This window comes from Cynocephalus volans, chromosome X (assembly GCF_027409185.1).
Source record: "Cynocephalus volans isolate mCynVol1 chromosome X, mCynVol1.pri, whole genome shotgun sequence".
NCBI lineage: Eukaryota > Metazoa > Chordata > Mammalia > Dermoptera > Cynocephalidae > Cynocephalus > Cynocephalus volans.
The window spans coordinates 118,922,442-118,949,967 of record NC_084478.1 but is presented as its reverse complement, the minus strand read 5'-3'; the positions used below and the strand labels follow the sequence as shown (position 1 = coordinate 118,949,967).

The window sequence follows — 27,526 nt, the reverse complement described above, 5'->3', positions numbered from 1 at the left end:
CTATTGTGGCTTATGATAGACTGGCAATAGCAAGCATTTTATTGGCCCTGAGGAAATCAACCAGAAAACTATTTTACCTGAAAGGAAAGTATGTTCTTTTTTTGGTAGGTTCTATGTGGACCTTTTAGAAATTACCACGTTGTCTGACTGCCTTTGGCTTTAGAACCTGTCTTGTCTTTCATAATTGGTAGTGTAAGCATTCACTCTGGTACCCTTGATGAACAGAAGGGAAACAGATCTGAAGAACTTCTGCAGGCTTACCTTTCACAGATGCTCTTGAGGCTAAACAAACAAACAAACAAACAAACAAACAAACAAACAAACCTACTAATAAATTGTCTGTTTCTCAGCTAGTAATTCCTTGGGGCTTTTCACTGACTGCAGGCATGTACACCCGGCTTAGCAGATTCCTCTGGTGGAAGTAGTCTACGAGAAGCTTTTCTTTCTGGAGCTTTCAGAGATCAGTTATCAGTACCTAGAATTTAGGCTGCCAATGAGGCAACTGAATTTTTTCATTTGGAATAGGATCGAGCAAGCCAAATGACTACCTGGGGGAGGTCAAAGTGCATTCTTTAGAGATCCAATGAGACAATATTAGGAAAAAGATAAATAATTTAGGATGATAATGAACATATTTTGCCTCATTTTGCCCAAGAACCTTAGTACATAGTTTCCAAAATAAACTTGGTAAACTAGGTTTTATTTTTTAATTTTTGTTTAAAAAAATTTTTTTTGGTGGCTGGTCAGTAGGGGGCTCCAAACCTGTGACCTTGGTATTTGAAGGCTGTGTTCTAACCAACTGAGATAACTGGCCAGAGAAGTAAACTAGGTTTTAGATTAAGTGGTGTTGAGTAATATTTCCACTGGCCTATCCCTCAGTTCCAAGTAGAAGACGCATAATCATGCATGTCACTTTTATCAACTCCCTCTCATTTGGCCACATATAGAATAAAGCACCTCCCCTAGGTTTTGGAAACTAGAAGCAGTTGTGCATTTGTCAAGGTATCAACAGCAAACAGACAACACACTTAAATCAGGATAATCTGAGGAGAGTTTAATTAGAAAGACACAGGTGGTATGTAGGGAAATCACAAAAGGTACTTCAGAAATCCAGGTCTAGCAGCACAGCAACAGCAGACGTGTTACCACACCTAGCCCCAAAGGGATGAGAAGAAAGGTCACTGCAACCAGAAGGGGAGATAATTAAGAGTAGGTCGTCTTGACAGGAGTAGGACCATTCAATTGAAGGGCACAAACCAACCTGAGGTGACCACATAGAGAGGGAGCCATGAAAATAAATGCCCTAATCCCACTCTTGCCCCTATCCTGCTGGGACATCCCATTGGTTGAACCCAACCAGAAGCCAGAGGGTTCAGGAACCCTCTGAGGCAGAAAGCAGGGTGAAGGATGCAATATGAATCTGGAAGGGGAAAGAGAAGAGATCCTGCATAATTGGCATGATGTCAACAATTTGTTATCCTGTGATGTCAGGTGTTGGGCATGCCATCTACTCATAGAGAAAAAGAGAATTATGATTACATAAATGTGATTTTAGTTTGTCCATGTGTTGAGGAACAGGATGGTGAGCCAGCTTTCTCCCAAGTTACTGCTGTCAAAAAAGCCCCATGATCTGTCCAGTTTGGCCTAGAGTTAGTAAGATTTGGTAGTCAAAGATAAAATAGCATACCTCTTCTCCAGAGTATATATTATGGTTACTGCATGTCTTTCTGGTTGAGTTGATTTTGGATTACTATCTAGCATGGTGCCCTACAGCTAATAAGCATTCAATGAGTGTTTGTTGATAGAGAACTTGGGAGACAGGTCTATCTGTATTTGATTCCTTCCATGTACCAACTTATGAGTATTTTTACCATACAAACCTTCAAAGCACCCTGAATATACTCTAAAAACCAATGCTCTAAAATGGAAATGACATATGATTTAAAAATATGATTCAATTTATTTTGGAGCTGCCTAGGGATGAAGGTGTTTGTATAGTCCAGCCTGAGAACCGAGCTTCTCTGCCAAAGAGGCCAGCTGAAGTCTTGGCCAAACAAAAGTGATTACTTTTTGCTTCTCTGTTGAGAGGCACAGGAAGTGCTACCAGAGCCAGCTCCTAATCAGGCTCTTAAAGAAGAGAATCATTGAAAGCAAAGCTGTCCCTTCATTTTGAATGTAAAAATTGGGAAACTGGGCTATCTCTTAAAATATTTGCTATTGGTTTTTAGGAGGCTGAAAGAATACATGAATCTTAAAACAAGAAATCCGGAGGCAGGGCTTTAGATAGCCCCACCACTACCATCAAATAATGAGTTCAACAAATCATTACACATGCTGATTCATTTTTACAGGCAATAGTGCCCTCTTGTGATTAGCTTTTGAATAAACTTTTGATGGCTTGGCATGACCAGTGATTTTCAATTAATCATGCTGATTAAGGCAAAGAACTTCACTGGCACCACAAGAACTAGAAAGTGCTCTTCAAATTTGCCTGGGTGGTAAAAGACACTGTACAATAACAAGGTGTCCAATAAAACCACACACCAACATGTCATTAGACTGCAGACCAAGCCAAGAAGCTATAAAAGCAATAGGAATGCCCACTTTTCTACACAATATTTATTTACATACGTGTATATGTGTGTGTGTGTATATATATATATATATATATATATATATATATATATATATATATATATACTCGTATATGTATTCCAAAAGGTAGACATCTCCATGGACAACTCTTCCATATAGCTATGGAACACCAGAATCTGGTCCTTAAGTAACATCTGAATCACGAAAGATTCAACAACTGGTAAAACCACATTTGGTACACATAACTATTTGGTAATTGAACTAAGTAGAACAGCTCATTCATTGCCTGCACATGTGGCAAAACTATTAACTGTGTATGACTGCAAAACTCATCATAGATAACTACTAGAGCAACTAGATCAGAATAATTTTTGAATAATCAGTGGCAAGGAAGGGTCAACAACATTAAGGTCCTGGGATGGACTGGGTTCGTGTACTTCAAACAACACAGCATGGCTGGGGATTTTAGGTAACTTAAACACAGAAGAAACACAGACTAGATGCACATGCAACAATTTAAAAGTTAGGAGATTCTTTTCCAGCCAAAGTTTTCAACCAGCTGCAAGTGAGAGAGAAAGCTACAAACAACAAAATCTCTGGAATTAGTGTTTGCGACTGTAACTTTGAGTGTACACCATGTAGAAAAATCTGTGGAATGTAATAGGGTGTTTTCAGTTACAATTATTCATTAGTGTTTTCATGCATGAGACTACAATGAAAAAATAAAGATAAAATTTGCAATTGGCTAGCTAAAATAAACAACATTATTAGATAGTTACCATTGTTTAGATCCTAAATTTTACCACGATTGACTCTAAGCTTTAGATTTTGCATGAGTTCATATTAGGATCTAAAATTCTCAAAATTATTTTGGTTGTTTCATATTTTAGCTGTAACACAAATTTTATTATAGAGGCTTTTAATACCTCTTTTTAGCAAGTCCTTGACTATTTTAGAGAGCTACATGGGCAAATCTGCTTTAAACATTATTAATGAATTCTTCCTCAGACAGAAACTACTTTTGCTTCCTTTCTCAACCACCAACAATATTGTCAAGAAATTTATCTCAAAAATACCTTCCAATAGGTTGTTTTCTTCATTGGAAAAAGTTTACAGTGCTATATGTTTTCTATCAGCTATCAGAGTGACTAAAGTCTGCAGAAACTGATTCCCTGGGAAAGCATCACTTGTTGATGTGCAGATGTATGGTCTATCTGTAAATGAGCAGTTTTTTTACACACAGGCTGAAGAGATACACAACAAACCATCCTTACAACATATATCTTTAATTAAATTGATATTGGTGGGTTAAAAAACATTGTGAGAAGATGACAGCTAGGGAAATAAGGTATCCTATGATTATTTATAATAAAATGTTTAAAAAAGAATGAGAAATATCAACTGGCTTTTTGTAATTGAAGAGAGAAGACTAACCAAGTGTTGTCTTCCCAGTCCTTGCACTAGCAGAGACCATAGGAGAATAATTATTATATAACATGCACAGGGAAACAAATTGTTTTTTGTGTATATTTTTGTTTCTCACAATTGTTGGGGAGAACTTTTCCCAATCAAGGATGAGCAAAAACAAGATGTAAGAAACATCAAAACAGGGGGCATCTGGTCTTAAGAATGTTTTGGAGAATATAGTAAAAGAGAAATTGTCCCATTAGATATTATAAGCTGGTATTTATCATGAATGTTTAAAATTATGATTAAAGTGACTAAAAATGATCTATTTTTTTTAAAGTCAAGAACTCAGGGGATAAACTCAAAATAGATTTACTCTCAGTAGTAACTTGATGCAAGAGAATAAATTCCCTCACTTTGATAAACATGGATATAAAATCTTGCTCTCGGTATTCTAGGCTTTTCTACATTTGCTGTAAAGAGTGAGTCATGCCAGGTCACATCTAAATGACTCCACATTTTGAGCTAAAAGGCTGTTTACACAATATACACATTCTTTACTTACAGAGCAAAATAAGTTTAACACTTTCATATTAAAAACCTGGGATACAGTAGGATTAGTAGCACCATGAAAAATAATTCTTCCTCCAAACTGCAGTCCTTTATTTTACTCAGTGTGATTCTTCTCTTAATTGAATTTTTAATGTGCCGTTTTAGTAACTGGGCAAAATACGAAGTCTTCATCTTATAATCCTTAGAGAAAGTCATTCTGGACCCCCAAAATAAATTCATTTCCACATTTCTTTCACAGAAAAATAACAGAGACCTTGCTCCGGCACATTGCTGAGGTACATCTAAATCTTCATGGTTACTAGTCAGAATGTTCTCTTGGTCATATATAGTAGCACCATTGGTGGTAGCAGTGGTAAAGTTGGGGAGAAAGACATTTCATCCTGGAAATTATATATATATATCACATTTAAAAACACACGAGGAGTTCTTCAAAGTGTTATGTCCTCTTCATGCACACTTGACATCGGCTAATACGTGTCCTCAAGTCTCCTGCTTTCAGCGTTTCTGACTGAGGTTTACTGGGAAACAAGAAACAGGACAATCAGAATCACCTTTTCTGGTATTTCAGTGCTACACTTGCTTCAAATTCGTACCCATTCTGTTTGTGTTAAGTAGCTCTCCTGGTGACTTTGTGGTTTATCTTTGAGCAATGGGATCTAATGCAGTGACTGGTATAGCCTAAGAGCCATTAGTGGTCATAAGTATTTTTGTGACTGTTCTTCCCCACCACAATTATATTTAGTTGGTATCTCCCTCTCTTTCTCTGATACCTTTTTCTCTTTCTTTGATACATTTTTTTCTAATATTCATAGAATGAAGGAGATCTGGGCAACTGATGACGAATACATGATAAGGACTGTAAGAAAAATATTAAGTAATTATAACTCAAATGAAGCGATACATAAAAATAAATTTAAACTGAAAAACCTCAATAAATTGAAGTATACTGATATAAATGTATTACACGTGGTCTTGCTCATTCAAACACTTAGATGAAAGTCTTTAAAACATCCTGGGAAAGGAGAAAACTGGACTGGGGGAGAGAACACAGACTACAACTTGAATTCCTGGTGTGGCCTCAATCTATCTCAACAGCTGCTGACTTGTTATTGAGCAGGTCAAATAACCCTTTCTTGTCTCTGTTTTGTTATTGAAGGATTACTACTAAGCCACCTTAAACCACACTTACCTAATATTAGTCATGTCTGCTTTTCTGACTTGAGTCAGGTATATGAGGAGAACAAACAAGAGTAAAGGACAAAGTCCAATAAATTTCTAACATTTGTTGGGGATAAGCCATCTATGAATTGTCTTTTTCTTCCTAGTATCTCTGAAGAAAGCTTTGGACCTGAACGAAAGCTATAAGCACCTTACCTGAACATGTCTGACACATCTACAGTTGCCAGCCAAAAGCTGTAGGAGTTGGCATAGTAGTTACAGGTACCCCGCCCATGACATTCAATGAAGGGAGCTGAACGAAATTCTTCCAAGCAGGAACCAGGGGAGGCCAGTGCTTGACCTGAGCCTTCTGCCCCTGCACTTGTATGCTAGAAAAGACAAGGAAAATTGTGCCACAGTATTCATGTACCATAATACCTTAGTGAATATCCAAAGATGTGTGCTAAACCCAGCCAAACATTTAAATCCAGTGATGGGACGAGAGCCAGAGGTAAGAAAATAGTATCCACACAAAAGCAATAGACAGATTATGAGAATATGTTCCAGAAAATATGTGAGGGGGAACACAGTGCTTGGACAAAATATATTTGAGGTTCAAACTTCTTACTGCACAAATGATAGGGACTCCTCTAATGTGAAGAAATGTAGATACAATGGATAGTCAGCTATGATGAAAAAGGCAAGGAAGAGTGTTTCATACCATCATGAAGGAATAACCAATCCACAGAGAATCCCATCCCTGAGGACAACGGGGAATCTGGATGGTCTGACTGTGAACTGCAATCACCACAGCTGGAGCTTCACAAACTGCACATCTGGTAAGGGAAAGAGAGAGGGAACATAATCTACAGAGTGTGTATGTGGTAAATAGCAGTCCCTCTTCTTTGGAAGCTATTCTGGTATGGAGGCCCATTAAGGTGTCTTCAATGTTCAGAAAAGGATAAAAATGCACTTTGAGCCTTGCTTTTGCATTAAGCACTGTCTCCCAATATACACAATAAAGTTATAAACTAAAACTGTAAACATTTTTCAAGAAACGGCAGAACCACTGCTATAATATTTTCAGTTTCCATTCTGCCTTAAATCTTTATTCATACTTTCTATAGTCAATGCCATAATTGGTGTAAGAATTTGGCTTAGTGTATTGCACATACTATGTGCTGTCAAAGTGCCCAACTGGAGGGTAAACATTTAGTAATGCTGAAACTGTGGTATGAACACTGTCTGGTAAACTGGAAGAGACAAGAAACAGACACTTTCTCAATATCCACTCATTACTCTTGGTCCAAAGAACATTTGTTCATCATTTGGCCATATCTGGAGAAGTACAACGTATCCAAAATGCTGGGAAGGTACCCAGGCACCTGAAAATGTGGCTGAAATTTATAAAATCAAATAAAAGAGCAACAGAGTGAATGCAACTGAATCTACTAGTTGAATACCACTCTCGAATAAAGAGTGGCAAAAAACAAAGACAAAGAGAGAATTACAAAAGCAGCAAGAAAAAAGTGTCAAGTCACCTATAAGGGAGCCCCCAACAGACTAACAACAGACTTCCCAACTGAAACCTTACGGGCTAGAAGAAAATGGGATGATATACTCAAATTACTAAAAGAAAATTGCCAGCCAAGAATTCTATACCCAGCACAATTATCCTTCAGAAATGAGGGAGAAATAGTATATTTTCCAGACAAACAAAAATCATGGGAGTTTGCTACCACACAACCAGCCCTGCAAGAAATTCACAAAGGAATCCTGCATCCGGAAACTGAAAAATGATAATTAATACCATGGATTTACAAGAAAGAGCAAAACCCGCCATTAAAACTGAAATGCAAATGAGAAAGGGAAAAAAGTTGAATCATGTCACCTGAAAACTCCAACTCACACTGAAGATGAAAAATAAAAGGGGATGAAAGGAACAAACGATATTTAAAACATCTTAAAAGTAATATAATGACAGGAGTAAAGCTATAGTTATCAATAACAATTCTAAATGTAAATGAATTAGACTCACTATTCAAAAGACACAGATTGACTGATCAGATTAAGAAGCTAGACCCAACTATATGCTGCCTTCAAGAGACCCATCTCAACTATAAAGACACACACGGACTAAAAGGGAAGGGATAAAAAAAAGACATACCATGTGAATGGAAACCAAAAACTAGCAGGGGTAGCTATTCTTATATTGGATAAAATACACTTCAAACCAAAAACCATAAAAAAGACAAAGAAGGCCATTATATAATGATAAAGGGATCTATTGAGTTAGAAGACATAACAATCCTAAATATGTATGCACCCAAGACTGGAGCACCCAGATATGAAAAGCAAACACCCTTAGACCTAGAAAAAGAGACAGACCCTATTACAATAATGGTGGGTGACCTGAACACCCCTCTCTCAGCACTGGATAGATCATCTAGGCAACAAATGAACAGAGAAAAACAAGATTTAAACTACACCTTAGACCAATCGGATGTGGCAAACATCTACAGAACATTTCATCCAACAACTACAGAATACACATTCTTCTCATCAGTATATGGAACATTCTCCAGGACAGACCACATGTTAGGTCACAAATCAAGCCTCAGCAAATTTAAAAAATTGAAATAATTTCAAGTACCTTTTCACACCACAATGGATTAAAACTGGAAATCAATAACAAGCAAAATTCTGTAAACTACTCAAGTGCATGGAAACTAAACAACAGACTCTGGAATGACCTATGGGTCTAAGTAGAAATCAAACATGAAATCAAAAAATTCTTGAAATTAACAAAAATAAAGATACATCCATACCTGTGGAATGCTGCAAAAGCAGTACTAAGAGGGAAGTTTATTGCAATAAATGCTTACATCAAAAGAAAAAAAATTTTTCAATACTGAGAACATTTTCACAGCAAGCTGATAAAGCCACAAATATGTGGGAAACAAAAAACTGATCTTGGATGGAATTTGTATGGCATATAGAATTTTTGAGAATAGTAAAATGAATTCTGCAGGAATGGACATCATGAGTACAAAAATATAGAATAATAATAAAAATAATAAGAACCAGAAGGGGGAAAAAAAGGAAAGACTTCAAATAAACAATCTTAACATTACACCTCAAAGAACTAGAAAAACAACAACAATCCAATCCTAAAAGTAGTAGATAGAAAGAAATAAATAAGATAAGGGTAGAACTAAATGAAATAGAGGCCCAAAAAATGATACAAAAGATCAATGAAAAAAAAAAATCTTGATTTTTTGAGAAGATAAATAAAATAGACAAACCATTAGCTAGATTAACAACAACAACAACAACAAAAAATGAAGAGAGAAGACCCAATAACAAACATCAGAAATGAAATGGGAGACATTACAACCGATACCACAGAAATACAAAGTATCACTAGAGATTATTATAAACAACTGTACACCAACAAATATGAAACCTTGTTGAAATGAATAAATTTCTGGATACCTACAAACTACAAAGACTGAACCAAGAAGAAATAACCTGAAAAGACCAATAACAGTGAGATTGAAGCAGTAGTTAGCAATCTTCCAACAAAGAAAAGCCCAGGACTGGATGGCTTCACAGCTGAATTCTATCAAACCTTTAAAGAAGAATTAATACTTCTCCTCAAACTATTCCAAAAAATTGAAACAGAAGCTACTCTCCCAAACTCAGTCTATGAAGCCAACATAACTCTGATACCAAAACCAGATAAAGACACAACAAAAAAAGAAAATTACAGGCCAATATCCTTGATGAACATAGATGCAAAAATCCTCAACAAAATATTACCAACCAGAATCCAGCAACACATCAAAAAAATTAAACACCATGATCAAGTGGGATTCATCCCAGGGATGCAAGGTTGGTTCAACATATGAAAGTCAATAAATATGATACACCACATAAACAAAACCAAGGACAAAAAGGATATGGTTATCGCAATAGATGCAGAAAAAGCATTTGACAAAATTCCACATCACTTCATGATAAAGACTGTTAGCAAATTAGGTACAGAAGGAAATTATCTCAACACAATAAAAGCCATTTATGACAAACCAATCATCAATAGTATCCTGAATGGGATATCCTGAACAGGAACAAGACAAGTATGCCCACTCTCTCCACTCCTATTTAACATAGTATTGGAAGTACTAGCCAGAGCAATCAGGCAAGAGGAAGAAATAAAGGGCACCCAGATTAGAAATTCCTATAGACTCTATCAAAAAACTCTTAGAGCTGATTAACAGTTTCGGTAATGTTGCAGGATACAAAATCAACACCCAAAAATCAGTAGCATTTTTATACTCCAGAAACAAAGTAGAAGAAAATGAAATCAAGAAAGCAAGCCCATTTACAATAGTTACTAAAAAAAAAACAAAAACCAAACTAGGTATCAATTTAACCAAGGAGGTAAAAGATCTCTATAATGAGAACTACAAAACACTACTGAAAGAAATTAAAGAGGACAAAAAATGGTGGAGAGACATACCATGCTCTTGGATGGGAAGAGCTAACATTGGAAAAATGTTCATTCTACCCACAGCAATCTACAGATTCGATGCAATCATCACCAAAATTCCAATGACATTCTTCACAGAAATAAAAAAGCAATCCTAACATTCATATGAAATAACAAAAGACCCTGAAGAGCCAAAGCAATCCTGCACAAAAAAAAATTAAGCTGGAAGCATAAAACTACCAAACTTGAAATTATATTACAAAGGTATTGTAACCTATACAGCATGGTACTGGCATAAAAACAGACACTTGGATCAATGGAACAGAGTAGAAAACCTGGGAATCAACCCACAAAATTATAGCCAACTGATCTTTGACAAACAAGAAGAACATACATTGGGGAAAAGACTGCCTCTTCAACAAATGGTGCTGGGAAAATTGGACATCCACATGCAGAAGAATGAAACTGGACCTGCACCTCTCACCATACACCAAAATCAACTCAAAATGGATTAAATACTTAAATATAAGACCTGAAAACACAAAATTTACTAAAGGAAAACACAAGAGAAACACTCCAGGAAGTAGGGCTGAGCAAAGACTTAATGAATAAGACCCCAAAAGCATGAGCAGCAAAAGAAAAACAAATGGGATTATATCAAACTAAAAGGCTTCTGTACAGCAAAGGAAACAATCAACAGAGCGGAAAGACAACCTACGGAATAGGAGAAAATATTTGCAAACTATACATCCGACAAGGGATTAATATCCAGAATATACAAACAACTCAAACAACTATGCAGTAAAAAAACAAACAATCCAATTAAAAAATGGGCAAAGGAGCTGAATAGACATTTTTTCAGAGAAAGACATACAAATGGCCAACAGGTACATGAAAAAATGCTCAGCATCACTAGTCATCAGAGAAATGCAAATCAAAACCACACTGAGATATCATCTCACCCCAGTTAGACTGGCCATTATTAAAAAGACCAAGAGTAACAAATGTTGGCAAGGATGTAGGGAAAGAGGATCTCTTCTCACTGTTGGTAGGACTGTAAATTAGCATAGCTACTATGGAAAACAGTATGGAGGTTCCTCAAACAACTACAGATAGATCTACCATATGATCCAGCAATCCTACTACTGGATATATATCCAAAGGAATGGAAATCACCATGTTGAAGTGACACCTGCACTCCCATGTTCATCGTAGCTGTATTTATGATAGTTAAAATACGGAACCAACCTAAGTGCCCATTGACAGATGACTGGATAAGGAAATTGTGCTATATATACACAGTGGAATACCACTCAGCCATAGTAAAGAATGAAATTCTGCCATTTGCAGCAACATAGATGAGTCTGGAGAAAATTACATTAAGTGAAATAAGCCAGACAAGGAAAAGAGGAAGGAAGGAAGGAAGGAAGGAAGGAGGGAAGGAGGGAAGGAGGGAAGGAGGGAAGGAGGGAAGGAGGGAAGGAAGGAAAGAGGGAAGGAGGGAAGGAAGGAAGGAAGGAAGGAAGGAAGGAAGGAGGGAAGGAGGGAAGGAGGGAAGGAGGGAAGGAGGGAAGGAAGGAAGGAAGGAAGGAGGGAAGGAGGGAAGGAGGGAAGGAAGGAAAGAGAGAGAAAGAGACTGAAACAACAAGACACTGAACTTTCAGAAGGAGAGAACATACTTAAGGGTACTAGAAGTACGGGGAGGGAGTGAGAGGGTTTGGGGAGTGATAGGTTGGGTAAAGGGCATAAAGAAAAATCATGATTTATAGTAATGAATATGCTAATAATAAATAATAAAAATTAGAAAAAGCAGATCTCCGATAAATATGGATCAAACCATATAATGAATTGAATATTAACAGGCACCTCTGTTCTAATTATCTGGGAGGAATATCATCAGATTATTATCTCTGGACTCATTTCTGACTAGATAATCTAACTGGGGATTGGTGAAAGCCAAAGCTAAACCAATGCCTCACCGACTAATGAATGGCTGGATGCTTTGGCCCTTCAGGGGTTCCATGTTCATTGGCATGGGCTCTGGGGTGGAGAGCCAGTAAGAATAGTCATTTCTTGAAGCAAAGTTGCAAACATTATTGATGTTGCAGAACATGAAAGGCATGGTACTGAAGCGACGAAGGCAGCTGCCAGCCGTCCCTAGGAAGAATTGTAGAGAAAAAGATGAAGGACCGCATCACAATGATACTTTTAGTTTCTTCTAAAACAATAACAAACAACCTTTCAAAGAGAAATTTGCCCACATTTCTTAGATAATAAATACACTTTATTTTTTAAATTCTAAGATTTACTTTTATCTTAACATTTCTAAAATCAGTATGTATTTTACAATATATGTGGATATTTATTATGGTAGCTTATTATATATTTCCCAAGGCTGTTTTTTAACTGATGAAGTATTTTATATACAATAGTGTATTAAGGAGAATATTTAGTAACTTACTGTGTACAAGTGAAGGATACACACTGAGTCATTACAATATCATATCAATATTTCCTGCTCTGGGTTTCCCTCTTTAAGCCTAGGGAAAATAGTAGTGCTGACTAATATGCACAGCAAGCACAGACAGGTTTGAAGGTGAATAAGTAAAAAGGAAAACAAAAAAAATAAGAAAAGAAGAATAGATGTGAGGGGGGCAAAGAAAAGGAAATAGTCTTTGAATCTCAGAGCTAGTAGAGACAATAGAAAATATATCTACTAGTGATCAAGACTTTCTTTTCTCATGTGAGAGTGAATGACAACATGGCATAATTCAAAAAGGGATGGATTTTGAATTGGCAAGTGTTAGATTCAGGTCTTATCTCCATCACTTCCTAACTATGTGGCTTTTAATAAGTCACTTCACCTCTTAGCCAGTTCTTTGTGTATAAAATGAATAAAAGAAGTATTGTCCTATATCTTTCCAGATCATAGCTGTGAAAATCAAATTAGACAATGGATATGAAAGTGCACTGTATATTATAAAGTAATTTAAAAAGAAAATTAACCTACTGACTAATTCAGGACAGAGCTGGAAATAACCCTGGTCTTACAAAGAAGAGAAAAGGAAGAGATACATAAATGGAAGGCCCATAATGATGGGATCAGGAGTGTTTGGTTGTAACTGTGCTGAGGCTGCCTACAATGATACAAAATCCTGGGTTATAGTCTCCAATTTTTCAAAGAGAGAGTGGTCCCATGCACTCCCAATGTCTCCCATACCCTAAAATCATAAAGCTTTACTAGACTAATGATTCTCAGTATGTTTTTTTTTCTCCCAGACAGAAAAATTTTAGTACTCAATCCATCTCCTCCACTCTCTTTTTTATATGCCATAATACTTTCATTAATCCAACACAGACTGTACTTATTCAATCAGGTGATTGTTTCTTTAATATCAAATGTATAGCTGTCTCTATTTTTTCGTTAGTCATCAAGATATCTCCAATTTTATCCTTGCATGAGCCTTAGCAGAGCCCCTGCAACCCAGAACCACTCTTGGGACCCTGGGCCCTATAGTGGCTTTACTGTGTCTAAGGCCTAAACCGAACCAGAATCAAGGCCAGTTCATAGCCTCCAGGTCTGAATGCATGCTCTTGACTGCTCTTTTTTGACCAAATGCATGCATTCTGAAAGTTATAATGACATACTGAACAGCAGATCCCATTTTCTCTTGCATTATATTTTTGAATTTGGTAGTGCTCAAAAACTTCTAATAGTTCTTACTGACCTGATAAATTAGGTGAGTAGAGAGTATAAGTTAGATTCTAACAGTGAAAAGAGAATGGACAAAGAAGGAGAAGAATTTTACGGGAGAAAGACTAGAAACGTTATCTAAAGATATTGAATTTAATTAATTAAATATTTAATTAAAATGATCTAAAGGTAATTTAATTATTAATTGAATGAAGATTTTTCAAATGCAAAATTAGAACAAGAAACTGTAACATAAAGAAAGCAAAAGAGGGAAAGAAAGGTAGCAGAGGAAAGCTGAACAGGAGAAAAAGAACATACAAGGAAGAAAAGAGAAGTAGAAGAGGGAGAACGATGTTGGGAAAACCTCTACTCTATTTGGCTTTATAAAATGAACTATGAACTATGACCATTGCCTGCATGTAAGTGGATGTGCCTACTCTGGTGGGACAGAACTGGCGGGCATGTATGGCCATAGGCCCTGGGAACACAGAGAGCAGAGCAGACATCTGGGGTTTCTACTGCTACAGAACTGTTTTCATAGAATGAATGGCCCAGTCAATGAGACACAGGAGGCCCAGAGATCCCAGAAACTGGGAACCCAGACCATCTTCTGAAATGTCTTTATGGAGGCAAACAGGATAGTTAATTCTAAAATAGGCACCACCAGGTCAGAAATGGGACTTCAACATTCAAAGTTAAAATTCCAGAAAAAGACTTGGGAATGGAAGAGTCCTTGAGAGTCATCCAGTCCAGCCTCATCCCATTAACCAAATTGCCACTGTAATATACAGAAGACAAAAGGAAACACTTTAAATGAACTGAATTTTGTACAGAAATATGATGCTTTGTAGGGCCTTAAGCTACTCTGATAATATTTTATAAAGCTAAGGCACTTATTTTAGGAACTAAAAACTAGCATAATTAAGCAATGACCTTACTTTCTTTGATCTAGGAACCAAGATTCTGTTCAGAATTTATCTGTCAATTTATTGAAGACCAGTCTTAGAGAAGAGGAAACTATCGCCTATGAATTATAAACACTGCCCACTCTAGCAGCTGCTATACTGTAGAGAACCCAGGGAATCTGTTTTTTTAATAACTAAGCTAACTAAAAGTAAATATGGCCCTTTTGAAAACGCCTTGCTTTAGGCCAAGAATTTTATCCCACACTAGCTGATTAATGCTTTCAGTTTAAGATTAAATATTATTTATTTAAAAATCACAATGAATATATTCAGTTGCCCTTGACATGGTCTTCAATTTGGAAGCCCCAAAAGAATAGAGAGATCGCTCTGGCCAATACTACTCTAGAACCCAACAGAATTTTCAAAACCAATACAAAATACATCATAAGAAATCATATGCCAATTATCTCACCCAAATCTTGACCGTGGGCTCTTTTATTTCCTTGTACATACAGGAGAGAAAAGCCTTCATAGATCTGAACTGTTCCCTGCGGGCATTGTGGTGGATCTGTTGTCTGGCTGTGGCGTGTGATGAGGAATCCATGGGCAATAGAGGAGGCTCCAGGGGGACCTGGGGGACCCTGCAGTCCATCTGGCCCAGGGGGACCATCCAAACCACGGATACCTATTTCCATGAAATCATCAGTGTACAAGATTAAGTAAGCTCTGATCCACTATTACGGCTACTGATAAAACATTATTACCTCATTTGATTAGTTAATGTATTCAATATTTGTAGAGTATCTATAAAGGCATTGTTGAATATCATGGGCTCAGAGACCAATAAGATAGGTTTAAAAGTATTTTTCTTTTCTTCTGGCATTGGTTGAAGACATTAAACACTAAAACACTGGGAGAATGGAACTCTAGATTGGAAGAAGTGATTTAGATGGGAAGAAGTGATGCTTATTTGGGAAGCCTGTATGTTATCTGGTCTTTTGCTGTACTAAAAGAGTCTGAACCTCATGGCCAAATTTCAACCTGCTGTTTTGTTCATCAGTGAGGATACAAGAGTGAGGTTCCCATCAGTCTGCCAGCTTCAGTGCTGAAAAACATTTTCCTTTGAAACTGTCTGGGGAATTATTCCCAGGCATACCTTTTTGTTCAGGAAATAGATAGGGCATTCTGAAGAAGCCTTTTCAAAATGTCTGCTTTCAATCTACCACTGGCTCCCCTTCCCCATTTAGCCTCTTGATTTGAGTTCATTTAAAAAATTCTCTTTATACACAGGCCTTTGGCCACTGTGTTATACACACAGTGTATTTTCATTTTGGGGAAACCACAGCCATGCTTATGATGAAAATGACACTAACTTGTTCCTTCCCTAAAATACAGAATTAATGAAATGGCAAGGTGCTGGCTCTAGGAAGGTCATATGTATCACCACTCTGCCTTGTTGCCACTGATACGTTTTGCCAATACAAACTCTTTATGTTTATATTGTTTAGAGTTATAATATTTAGAGTTGCTAACATATATTAACAATCTGTCGAGTTTATGATCTGTTTCTGTTTTAGCAATATTATGTTAGTATATTTAATCGCAAGTTGACTCAAATTCTTCTTGGAAGTAGGTTGAGTACAGATTGGAAATCTAGTAGATATCAGACTGAATATTATCAGGAGCACCTATTAATGAGTGACCTCAAAAGTCTGCATATCAATTTATCATCTCAGCATGAGATGTCACCGTGACTCTCAAAGGTCTACAAAGGTCACTTAAACTTTTCATTTATATTTACTGCATTTTATGGGGGGAATTACACTCTACTGAGATATTTTTAAATGTGGAAGAATTTGCAATAGTTTCAAGGTGGTCAAGGGATTTAAATCAACGTACTGAAAATTAGCTGAACAGGTAAGTATAGTGAGTACCTGGAAAATCCTCATCTTGAAGAAAAGCTGTGTGTTTCAGTGCTCTAAACACACAAATAAAAGCAACCTTTGTATGATGGTACTTCAAAAGTTCATGGAAAGATTTGTATTATCTTTTACTTGTATTTTTCCACAGATTTTTAAAGTACTCTCATTTGCTTGTCTTATAGTGGCAAATCTTGTATGTGCCTTCCTATTTTTCCCCAGCTCCAGATTCACCAGCCAGCTGTGCTCTCGCAAGAGGAAGATCTCACAGCTCCAAGAGGAGGGCATATGTCCAGAGACATCCCAGACATAAAGACCATCATCTGCAACATTGATTTACTGGTCTCACCTGGCTGGCCTGGAAGACCTGGGTCTCCCTTGCGCCCTCCTGCACCATCAAAGCCAGGGAGTCCATTGCGTCCAGGATCTCCTGGAGGGCCAATTGGACCTATAAGAAAAGAAATGGGGATTTCAAATGTGAGTAGAATAACTCTAAATCCAAACAGAACTGGGAGATTTAACGTTCTTGAGACAATTAATTCATAATCTGATTTTATCTTAAATCCAGATAAATGAAGGTATTGCTCAAGCCCAGAAAAAAAGAAGCAAAGATTTAGCTTCAGTTTTAAATATTCCATTTGCTCCTGAGAAGATTCCCTTAATATTGCAGTTGTGTTCTCTTTGCCTTCAGAACCAGACAGAAGTGCAGGACCCAACTTCTGTTATCCATCTGACCATAGTTAAAGCTGTTACTGCCAGGTACACTTTATTTATGGAAAGACTGCCACTGTATCACTTAATAAGGGAGAAAGGCTGAAGTTACTTCTAGCTTTCTTTTATAATTAAAGTTGGCTATAAGCATAGAGTCATATGGCCAACTAGACTGCAGTTAGTTTAAAAGTCAAGGGGCCTCACAGTGGGAAACTGATGGCCCACCAAATCTGCCTTAAATCTTTCTTCTGGGTGAGGTAGAGAAAGTAGTAGATATTAAGTGCATTTTCAATTCATTACAGAGTCCTTAACCTTAACCTATTTGTTCAAATTAGAATAGTCAGAGGAGCTAAAATAAATCTGACTAGGCCTAAAGGAAATTCAGGCTTGAGAAATAAACATTTAAAAAAAAAAAAAAAAAAAAGGAAATGGGACCTGTGGTGGTCTGGCGTTCCACTAGTTAATGAGACCTTTATTGTCAGAGACAAACTCTGACATGCAAATGGAGAACTAGGGAAATGTTTTCAAATAGATAAGCCTCAAACAGATGATTTGCAAAGGTACCTGGTAAACCTTGAGGTCCTGGTAGTCCTGGTGGACCCTTTAACCCAGGCTGGCCGGGAATCCCTGGAGGACCAGCATCTCCTTTGATTATAATACTCTGTCCTGAAGGACCGGGTAACCCAGGAGGACCTAAGAGACAAAACAACAGATTTGAAGGTGAGGAAGAGAAAGTCCAGAAGAAATGGATGCCAAAGTGACCTAAGGTCAGAATAAGAATTGGTTTGAGAGAAACAAGTTATATATGTTGGACTGCAGCCATATCCAACAGAAACCTGTTTGGAAAAACTATCATTACCTCATCCAACAGACTGAAACACAAATCATTTTCTTAGGGTCAATGGTAAAATTAGGCATATCATCCCTATTTTCAAGCCTTGAGCATTACTCAGTTGCTAGAAAGTCTAATACATTACAAATCTGTGAACACTTGTGTCAGGGGAAGACAATCCTATTCTCTGGTAAGTCCATTCTGATTCTAACATCATTTGCAGTCCTTGTTTGTTGTGCTTGTCAAGGAACCCACTGAACTAGTAGCAGAATTTAGCAGATGCCCTATTTCACAGTTTACAAGAAACCTCTGTAAGCCTCTTATCAAAAAGAACTATTTTAATATAAAAATATACAATATATATGTGACTCACTCTTATGATCTGTTTAATTAAATATGGGAAAGTTAATATAAAAGTCAATAAAAATCTCAGTGAAGCATTCTTGTTGATCCTGTATCTATCTTAAATTTAAAAAGTCTGCTATCAATATTAATTTACAAAATAGAGTTTCAGAGCCGAGTAAATAGTGGGAGAGTCTTGTCTATTTCCTCTCAGTTATGGGGAACTTAGGCTCTGAGAATCTGGTTGAAAGACAGAATGCAAACTTACAAATTCTTTAATGTTTCTAAGTGTCAGGTATAACTAGCTTCAGGAATAAGTCTTACCTGGGGGGCCAATAAGTCCTGGTTCCCCCTCAGGGCCAGGTGAACCAGGTACTCCACTGGGTCCTTTCATGCCTGCAAAAAAGGTATGTATAATTGCATGGCGAAGTAATAGGGCCACAGCCTTTACCCAGCCCAATCAGAAAATGGTTATTTTGTTCCAAAGCAGTTTGATGTAAAGGGAAACATGCTTTCAAATACCTGGAAATCCTGGAACACCAGGGAGACCAGGATCCCCTTTCATTCCATTGAGACCTGGTCGGCCAGGATTCCCCTAAATAAACAAAATCATTAACATTAGACAAAAATTGGGGAGAGGACGGAGAGTGAAGGCATAGGTATTGTGTAGTGGTTTACAGCACTGTCTCTAGAATCAAACTTCCAGGATTCAAATCCCAATTTCATCACATATTAGCTTGTGTGACTTGAGTTGATTATTTAACCTCTTTGATACGTAGTTTTCTCACTTCTAACATGGAAAAAATAATATTGTCGACTTCATGGGGCTATGGTGAGGATTAAATGAGATCATTCATATCAAGTGCTTAGAAAACTGATTGGCATGTGGTGTGTACTTAATGAATGATAGCTATTATTTTGTTATTAACACAAACACTTCTTTTTTAGTCTAGACAAGAGGTGATAAATGCTCAAATTAGAATCACATATGCAAAAATGATAAAGTCTGAAAGACTCAGCAAAAATATAGTAGGTCCTGGTAATTAATTGGGTTTGAAGGGCCATGAAAAGTATGGGAAGAAGATTTGGAAAGTAGCTTTAGAATGGATATAAAGGAAAAATATAGAGTACCAAGATCATTTAGGAAGCTACTGTACTAGTCCATGTGTGAGGCAACGAAGCATGTAGGAATGAAAAGGGGCAAGCCTGGAATGTCGTACTATGCCAAAATAAAAGAAAGTACTTAATAAATGGGTGGGCATATCAGAAAGAGATAGGATTTAGCTTGAAGTGGCTTCCAAATCTGGGACACTGTAAGCATCAGCATAAATAATGATACTTTAAAACATTGTAAATCATTGAGAAAAAAAGGGACATCATGAGTCCATACTGGTAGTAAATACATACATAAACAGGAGAGAAGACAGTGCTCTTGCTTACAGTAGGGCCAACTGGTATATGTGGAAGTAGTGCTAAAGTTGGAAAATCATCATTTTGCTACTATCCCAGTAGAGACTGGTTGAGACAAAAATCATTAGTAGATGTTAAATCAAAGTGGAAATTTTGATGAGGAGCAGTATATTTGCATGATCTTTATGTGCCCTCCTGCAGTTTTGCTTATTAGTTGTAAAAAGAAAATAGCAACCATACAATGGAGAAACTGGACAACCCGATTTGGTGATCAAAATTAAAATCACAAATGAGGGCCAGTTGGATATCATGGACCTCCTTATCTAATTATGAAGAAACATCAGGCAAAAGAAGGAACATCCTATTTTTAAAAATGGGGGGCCTACAATTTTTTTAAAATGTCAAGGTCATGAAAGAAAAAATAATGGGCTTAGGAATGGTTCCAGATTAAAGAAGTCTAAAGGGATATGACAATTAAATGCAGTATATGATTTGGTCTGAATCCCGTACCAGAGGAGGAAATGCTGAAATGGACATTACTAGGTCAATTGACACAATTGGAATATGAAAGGTAGAAATTAAAGTACTAATATCTATGTTCAATTTTTTGAAGTTGATAACTATACTGTGGTTATATAAGAGAATATCCTTAATCTTAAAATATATGCACTGAAGTATTTAGTGGTAAAGGGGCATGACAGATGCAACTTATTCTCAAATGCTTCAGGAAGTATATACACACACATACATATAGAGAGAGCAAATGGGGCAAAACGAATCAAGCAGTAGTCTTGAATGCAGCCATAGTGACATGTGAACTAAAGGTACATGAAAGACTGAGGTAGGGAGTGAGTAGAGAGTGAATAAAGAGATGACTACATTTTTAAGTCTAGGTAACTAGAATAATAATGATGTCATGGGTAGGAAAGGTTAGATATTGGAAAGCATTAAGAACCACTACTTTAGATAATTTTTTGCCATAAAGCAGCCTTCAGAGTTAAAAGATAGCCCAGACCATGTTGGTGCCAAATCTACCAACAATCATCTTGAATGAACGGAGGCAGCTTTGAGGATCCATAAAGAAATATGTGATTCTCTGGGTCACCCAAACCAAGGTAGAAAGCACATGAGTAGATATGCTCTTATTCTCTTTTTATAGGTGAACACAGAAATCCAGAATGTCTGTTTCCTCATAGACACAAAACAGAAGTGTTTAGTAGAGCTGAAATCTTACCCTAGATCTAACTAATTTCCAGTTCTAAAATATTCCCACTAATCACAGTTACTTCCCTATGTGTGGACTCATCTACATGCAATGCTCTAGTATATATGCCTCCCTTGCATAAATATGATTTCACTGAAATGAAAGCTTCTCAAATCTAGATACTATATATACCAAAGACTCCAGGTCAAGTATCCTTTGAGGAACCCTTTAACTATAACACAGCAAAGTCTCTTTAGTTGAAGACTATAGAAAACTTGCTTCTATTTTCTTTTTAATTCACCAGTGAGCCATGCATAGAGCTTTGTCCAGTGAGTGCTAATTAAAACGAACCAACTTAGAATTCTTATTTTGAATGCAAACATCCACACGCATCTCTCATCAACTCCTCCCATTTCTACTCCCATTTCCTACCGGGAGTCCTGGTGGTCCTTGATCTCCTTTCAAACCAGGCAAGCCAGGTTGCCCAGGTTGGCCTGGGTTTCCCCTTTCTCCTTTAATACCTCCATTTCCAGGGAGACCCCGGGGACCTTCTGGACCTGGTAGACCTTGATAATGCACAACAAATGACCACATTTCAGTATGGCATAAAAGTAGCATAAGTCAGCATTTTCAAATAATCAATCATCTTCCTATTAGTCTGCAGAATAAAATCCAGACTACATTAAAATATACAGACCTATGCTGACTCCCTTTCTAATGTAAATTGGACTAGGATCTTTTTGTTATTAACACTGGTTTGCAAACCCTTTTAGTTTACATTTTATTATATATTAAACCCGATAAGCTCATATCTAAGGAAAGGACTCAGCACAAAATAATTTTTGCTTCTGTAATCCCCAACAAAGCGTTTGACGTAGTGAAATGAAACAGACACTGTAGGGCACTGTTTTCAAACTGGAGCATGCATCCGAATCACCTGGAAGGCTTGTTAAAACAGATTCCTGGGCTCACTCCCAGAGTTTTGGGCTCAGTGAGGCTGGAAAGGGGCCCAAGAATTTGAATCCAAACAAGTGCCCTGAAGAAGCTGAAGCTGCTAATTCCAGGACCACACTTTAATCAGGAATTCAAGCCATTTGTCTCACTGTGATTAAAATCAAATTGCTTTATTTTTAAATAGTTACATTTACTCAACTTTTATTACCATGCAATTAAGATAGTTATTTAAGCAAACTGTTTAATTTCATTTTAGTAATATGCTTGATACATGAGAATATTTTTAAATGTCAGAAATTTATTGATTCAAATAGTACTTTAAAATTTATTTCTTGAATGTTTTCATGTTCCTTACATTTTAGATATTTTTGGAAGAAAAATAAAGAATTCTGCATTTATCCTGTGAACAAATAAAACAATTTAAAATGGGATTTTCCTAAGCTCTTTTCTTCATGCTATTTTTTAAAAATTTTATCAATATACAATGTAGTTGATTTTTGTGTACCTTTACTGAATCCTCCCTACCCCCTCCCTCTGCCTGCTCCGGGCCATCAACATCTTATCTGTTCTCTTGTCTTAACAAGTTCAAGGAATTGTGATTGCTCTGTCTTCTTCCCCGCCCCCCTTTGTTTGCATATTTATTTACTTATTTTTAGCTCCTACAAATAAGTGAGAACATGTGGTATTTTTCTTTCTGTGCCTGACTTATGCTATGTTTTTAACCTGCCTTTCTAAATAAGATATCAGGTCCCTTAAGCAACCAGGGAGACCTTATCAATGGCCAAGTCTTTTGTCTCTAGGTGGGAAATAGGTGCTACTTGCTTGTAGAGTGTTTAGTGGCTGAGGCTGAAACTAAGTAGTCCTTCCTTAAAAAAATAATTACAAAGCCCTGAATAATGAACAGTCCATAGTCAGCACTTACACCTTCTCTCCTCTGGTAATCTCAGTTTCTTATTGATTTCAACGAAAACGTCAAGATACGTAGGGATTATTTTTTAAGGAACTATCAGAGGCATATGAATTTATAATACTGAGTTCATGCTTACACATGAACCAAGGGTCATCTTTTTGATCTGAGATAACATTCGGACTTTAGCTCTCTTCCCAACATTCTAAAGACTCAGAATTGATGTCTACACACTAACAAGGCAGAATGGCATATTGATTAAGAACACTGGACTGTAGAGCTAGAATGCTAGGTTGGAATCCCAGCTCCATTAGTCATTAGCTGTTTGACTTTAGCAAGATTATTAATCTCTTTGACTTCAATTTTTTTTTTATAAAATGGAAATAAGAATAACATCTACTTTATCAGGTTGTTTCAAGAATTAATTGAGATAGCATGTATAAATTACTTAGCACAGTGTCTGGGACATAAAGAACTATGGAAGGGTTGTTTTTATTATTATAATTATTTTCTTTATTAGAAGGCAAGAACGTGTTTTAAAATGTAAGCTTGTTTTTCATCTTTCAGGTATTTCTATGTGATTTCATAATATAACAGTACTCTACCTGGCGCATGAAAAAGAGGAAACAGGTTCACAACAGTACAACAATTGTTTTACCTTTCAACAATTTAATTCATACTGTCAACCTAGCCTGGCAACCAAACAACACACAAATTCCCTTCCCAATCACAAAGAAAGTGTCAAGGTACTTTGTACATAAGAAAACCCCAAACAACTGCTGAGGTTCAAATCCACTAGTTAGGGTTTTTAAAGCAAACTTAGTTTAATTCATAAGGTATGATTTGGTCTAGAAATCAGGTAGCAAATCAGCTTACAAGAAAAAAATAAACTATTTGTGAATCAATCTGATAATAATAACAAAGTAAGATCAAGATAGGGAAAAAAAGGAAACTTTTATGATCATCTTCCTCATAGATGGAAAGTTAACAGAACATTGTATCATCTGAAAAAACAAAAAACAATAAACAAAAACCCAGGGCTCTGCTCTTTTTGCAATTAAAAGGAAATCTTGAGAAATTTACATGTTAATTCAAACCTGCTGTTTAGAGTCCCTCAGACTTAAATTAATGGGTTACTAATGACTTAAGGGACATATAAATTTAATTTTTTAACAGTATTCAATAGTTTCCCTCTTCCATTGCTGAAAATAGCCATGAATACACATACGGGGCAACCTGAGGCAACGAAATTGCAAAAAATAAAATCAATATGCAGAGATTACAAATGGGCCAGATGCCTGCCTAACTATCTTAATGCAGTCTTGAAGGTAAAATTAAGTGTATTTCCATTTAAATTTCAACATGTCTTTATGTATGGATTATCTAATGTCATTTCACACTCAATTATAAACAACTCACATTACCTTCACCAAAATGTTAAAACCCGAGCAGGTAGTATTTGAGAATAACAGCACCCTTCAACAACTTCTGAATTATAGCAAGAAAGTGCATTTCTCTTATCACATATACAAAGCATTTAAAAAAAAAAAAAAAAAAAAAGAATTGACCAGTGAAGAGTCTAACCTTGTAAACCTGGGAAGATCAGAGTTCACCAAAGCCCAAAGATCGATGTTAGCAGTATCAGACATCACACAGTACAAAATAAGATTTTGAGTTAGAAGTGGTTCACATTATAGCACAAGTTAAACAATAATCCTTTTTGGTAGCATGTTTTAATATCTACAGCATAATCAGTATGCAAACAGAATCATACAGGAGTATGGAAAGCCAAATCTTTTAAAATAGAGCTTATTCTAGAAAATAAGCTGCTGGTCTTCATTAATCCCCAAAATGGAAACTCTGTTGAAGACATCATGTTAATTGTGCTACTGTGGCTTTCCAAAAGTTAGCTTCTCAAAACATTAAAGTTGGTAGGACAATACCATTTCACTGACAGCCTTCAGATCCTTTAGCAAAGGGGTAATTGTGGATAAATGTTTAAGTTTATCTTGGTCTCAGCCATTCTTTATTAAAAACAAGGTGCAAATTTCTTGATATGTTCAGACTGTCCCAAGGAGATATACTTAACTTTAAAGTCCTCATGGGCAAAAAATGCAAAGATCATAGGTGACTGAACAGAAAAATAAAAACACTAGTATACAATATTCATTACCATTTGAAAACCATTCCATGAAGTCACATTTTGATTCTTTTTTCATAATTCATTAGGGCCTTCTGCTGTGCATTATTACTTGCAATAAGTTACTTAAAGAAAAAAAAGTCATTGTATATTTGTATATCTTTGAACCTGAAAGTAAATTTTATTAAAATTTTCTAAAGATGTGAAGACAATCAGTGAAGAGGTTCTTTAAAATATTTTGGCATGCAATATTCCACCCCAAACCACAGAAATACCATTTACTTAATTATTATTCAATGCACATATTAAGTCAGGCTATTCACTATTAAAAGAAGGATCATTAAATAAGAAGATAAAAAGCCTACAAATAGAACACCTCTTGGTTAGTATTAATTGACTATAAACACAATTTCCTTTTCTTAGAAGTCTTGCTATGACTTATTAACACTGAATGTTCTCAGAGAGAATAAATTGTGCTGGACCACTGAATCCTGGGAGTTAGAAGAACTAGGATCTATTCTTGACTCTGCTACTTAATAACTAATAATATGGCTTGGGGCAATTCAATCTCTCAGAGCTTGTTTTCTCAGCCACATAATGGGAATAGTGTTATATGCCCTATCCTCCCTCACAGGATTGTTTTAAAGATCAAATTCAATTTCTTTAAGAATATTGACCAAATGTCTGCCATGTGCAAGGTAGCTACATGGAACACAAAGATGAGCAAGACCCAAACTCTGCCCTCAAGGAGCTTACCATAAAAGCACATCATATGATGTAAATGATGGCATGCCATATAAATAGAAAATATTTTCATTACTGCCTAACAATACAAGTTTTAAAGCATTTGACACTTTGAAATTCAGAAAGCTAAAAATCGGCTTCTGTTTATTTAAATAGTTTCTAAACCACAGACAACAAACTAACTCAATACAACATTTATAGCAGAGTCTGGCCAATTAGTTAAATAAATTAGAATTCCTACCTAAAATAATCCAGAGTTTGAGTAAAGACATATCATACGTATGTTTGATATAAAAGGACCAATAACAAGAATATTTAGAAAAATAACTCATTGAAATATGGCATTTCGGTCTGAGTAGCAAGGAAAACTTTGGATCACATCATAGCAAAACTTCTAAGACTTAAATTTTTAAAAGGTAACATTTTAAAGAGTTATATGCCAAGTCAATTTTGTGTATGAGGTTCTCAGTCTATTATTTTTCAAACCACCTAAAAAAGTTTAACTGACAAAACAATAAGTGGTAATTGCTACAGATAAGCCGACGAATTCACTGGTGTAGTTTAAATCCAGTTTCCACTTAAGGTTGTAATCTTCAAGTGTTGCAAAGAAGATAACACTACAAAGACCAGGTTCTGATAACTATGTACTTTAGAGCACATTTTGTAAATAAGAAGTTATTAAACAATTTTAAAGTAATGTGGCCACTTTTATTTTTCTTCTTTGAATATATTCTAGTACTTTTCTCAAAAGGAAAAAATCTCCTTGCTGATAGTATAGTCTAATAGTGATCAAGACAGCCAAATTCTATGCAGGTTAGACATGTAAAACTTCAGAGTGCCCCTTAGTCTTCTATCTTATCTTGGTGGTAATTAAATGGCATGCACTGTCTTAATGTTTTTGATGACATAATGTAGGAAGAAAACAAGAAGCAGTTACTAGGGGTTAATGGAGCTTTCGAGGTATCCAAAAACAATAAAGTAGATGGAAGAACCAGTCTGTTATGGTTAAGAGCCCCCTGAAATGGAAGAAGTAGTTTTCCACTATCACATTTAAAACTGGAATAAGAGGCTAGATCATAAGCACAAGCCATACAACAGCCTTTGTGGTGCTGCTAGTAAAACAGACACTTAACTGAGCACTCGGGAACCCCTAAGTCAGGGTCCCAGCTACACCAGTAACTAACAGTATTACCTTGAGGAAGCTTCTTAACCTCTTTAGGCTTCATTTTCTCATACAAGCGTACTTCAAAAGTTCATGGAAACATAAATTAAATGATAATATGAACCTTTCCATGAACTTTTTGAAGTCACCTCCTGCATGACAAAATCTCTATCCCTGACCAAACTTTAGGTAGGATCCTTTGTACCCTCTTCTTGACTAGTCCTTGTCCTTGGGCCCTGTTTTTGGCCTGCTAAGCCCAGATATGGCAAAAATCCTGCTAAATCAGTTTAGGGAAAGTCATTACGCCCTTGATATCTGATCAAGATCTTCATTCCCCACTCTTGATGTCTAAGTCCTTGGCCTGTCTTTAGCAAGAA

The 27,526-nt window shown here is 36.4% G+C and overlaps 1 protein-coding gene across 2 annotated transcripts in view; it reads right to left on the bottom strand.

The window, feature by feature from the left end:
- Positions 1-5,011: 5,011 nt before the first annotated feature.
- The window catches only part of COL4A5 (collagen type IV alpha 5 chain), a 257,285-nt gene continuing 234,770 nt past the window's right edge, over positions 5,012-27,526 (bottom strand). Inside the window, exons 43-53 of one of the 2 annotated variants that reach the window (XM_063083082.1) lie at positions 25,726-25,734; positions 21,675-21,808; positions 19,151-19,223; positions 18,953-19,024; positions 18,019-18,147; positions 17,093-17,191; positions 15,297-15,509; positions 12,205-12,382; positions 6,455-6,569; positions 5,950-6,122; positions 5,012-5,093 (exon numbers count right to left, since the gene is read on the bottom strand). In XM_063083082.1, the coding sequence (XP_062939152.1) occupies positions 5,012-5,093; positions 5,950-6,122; positions 6,455-6,569; positions 12,205-12,382; positions 15,297-15,509; positions 17,093-17,191; positions 18,019-18,147; positions 18,953-19,024; positions 19,151-19,223; positions 21,675-21,808; positions 25,726-25,734 (1,277 nt within the window). The remainder of the gene's footprint in view (positions 5,094-5,949; positions 6,123-6,454; positions 6,570-12,204; positions 12,383-15,296; positions 15,510-17,092; positions 17,192-18,018; positions 18,148-18,952; positions 19,025-19,150; positions 19,224-21,674; positions 21,809-25,725; positions 25,735-27,526) is intronic. The other variant, XM_063083081.1, reaches the window with a different exon arrangement.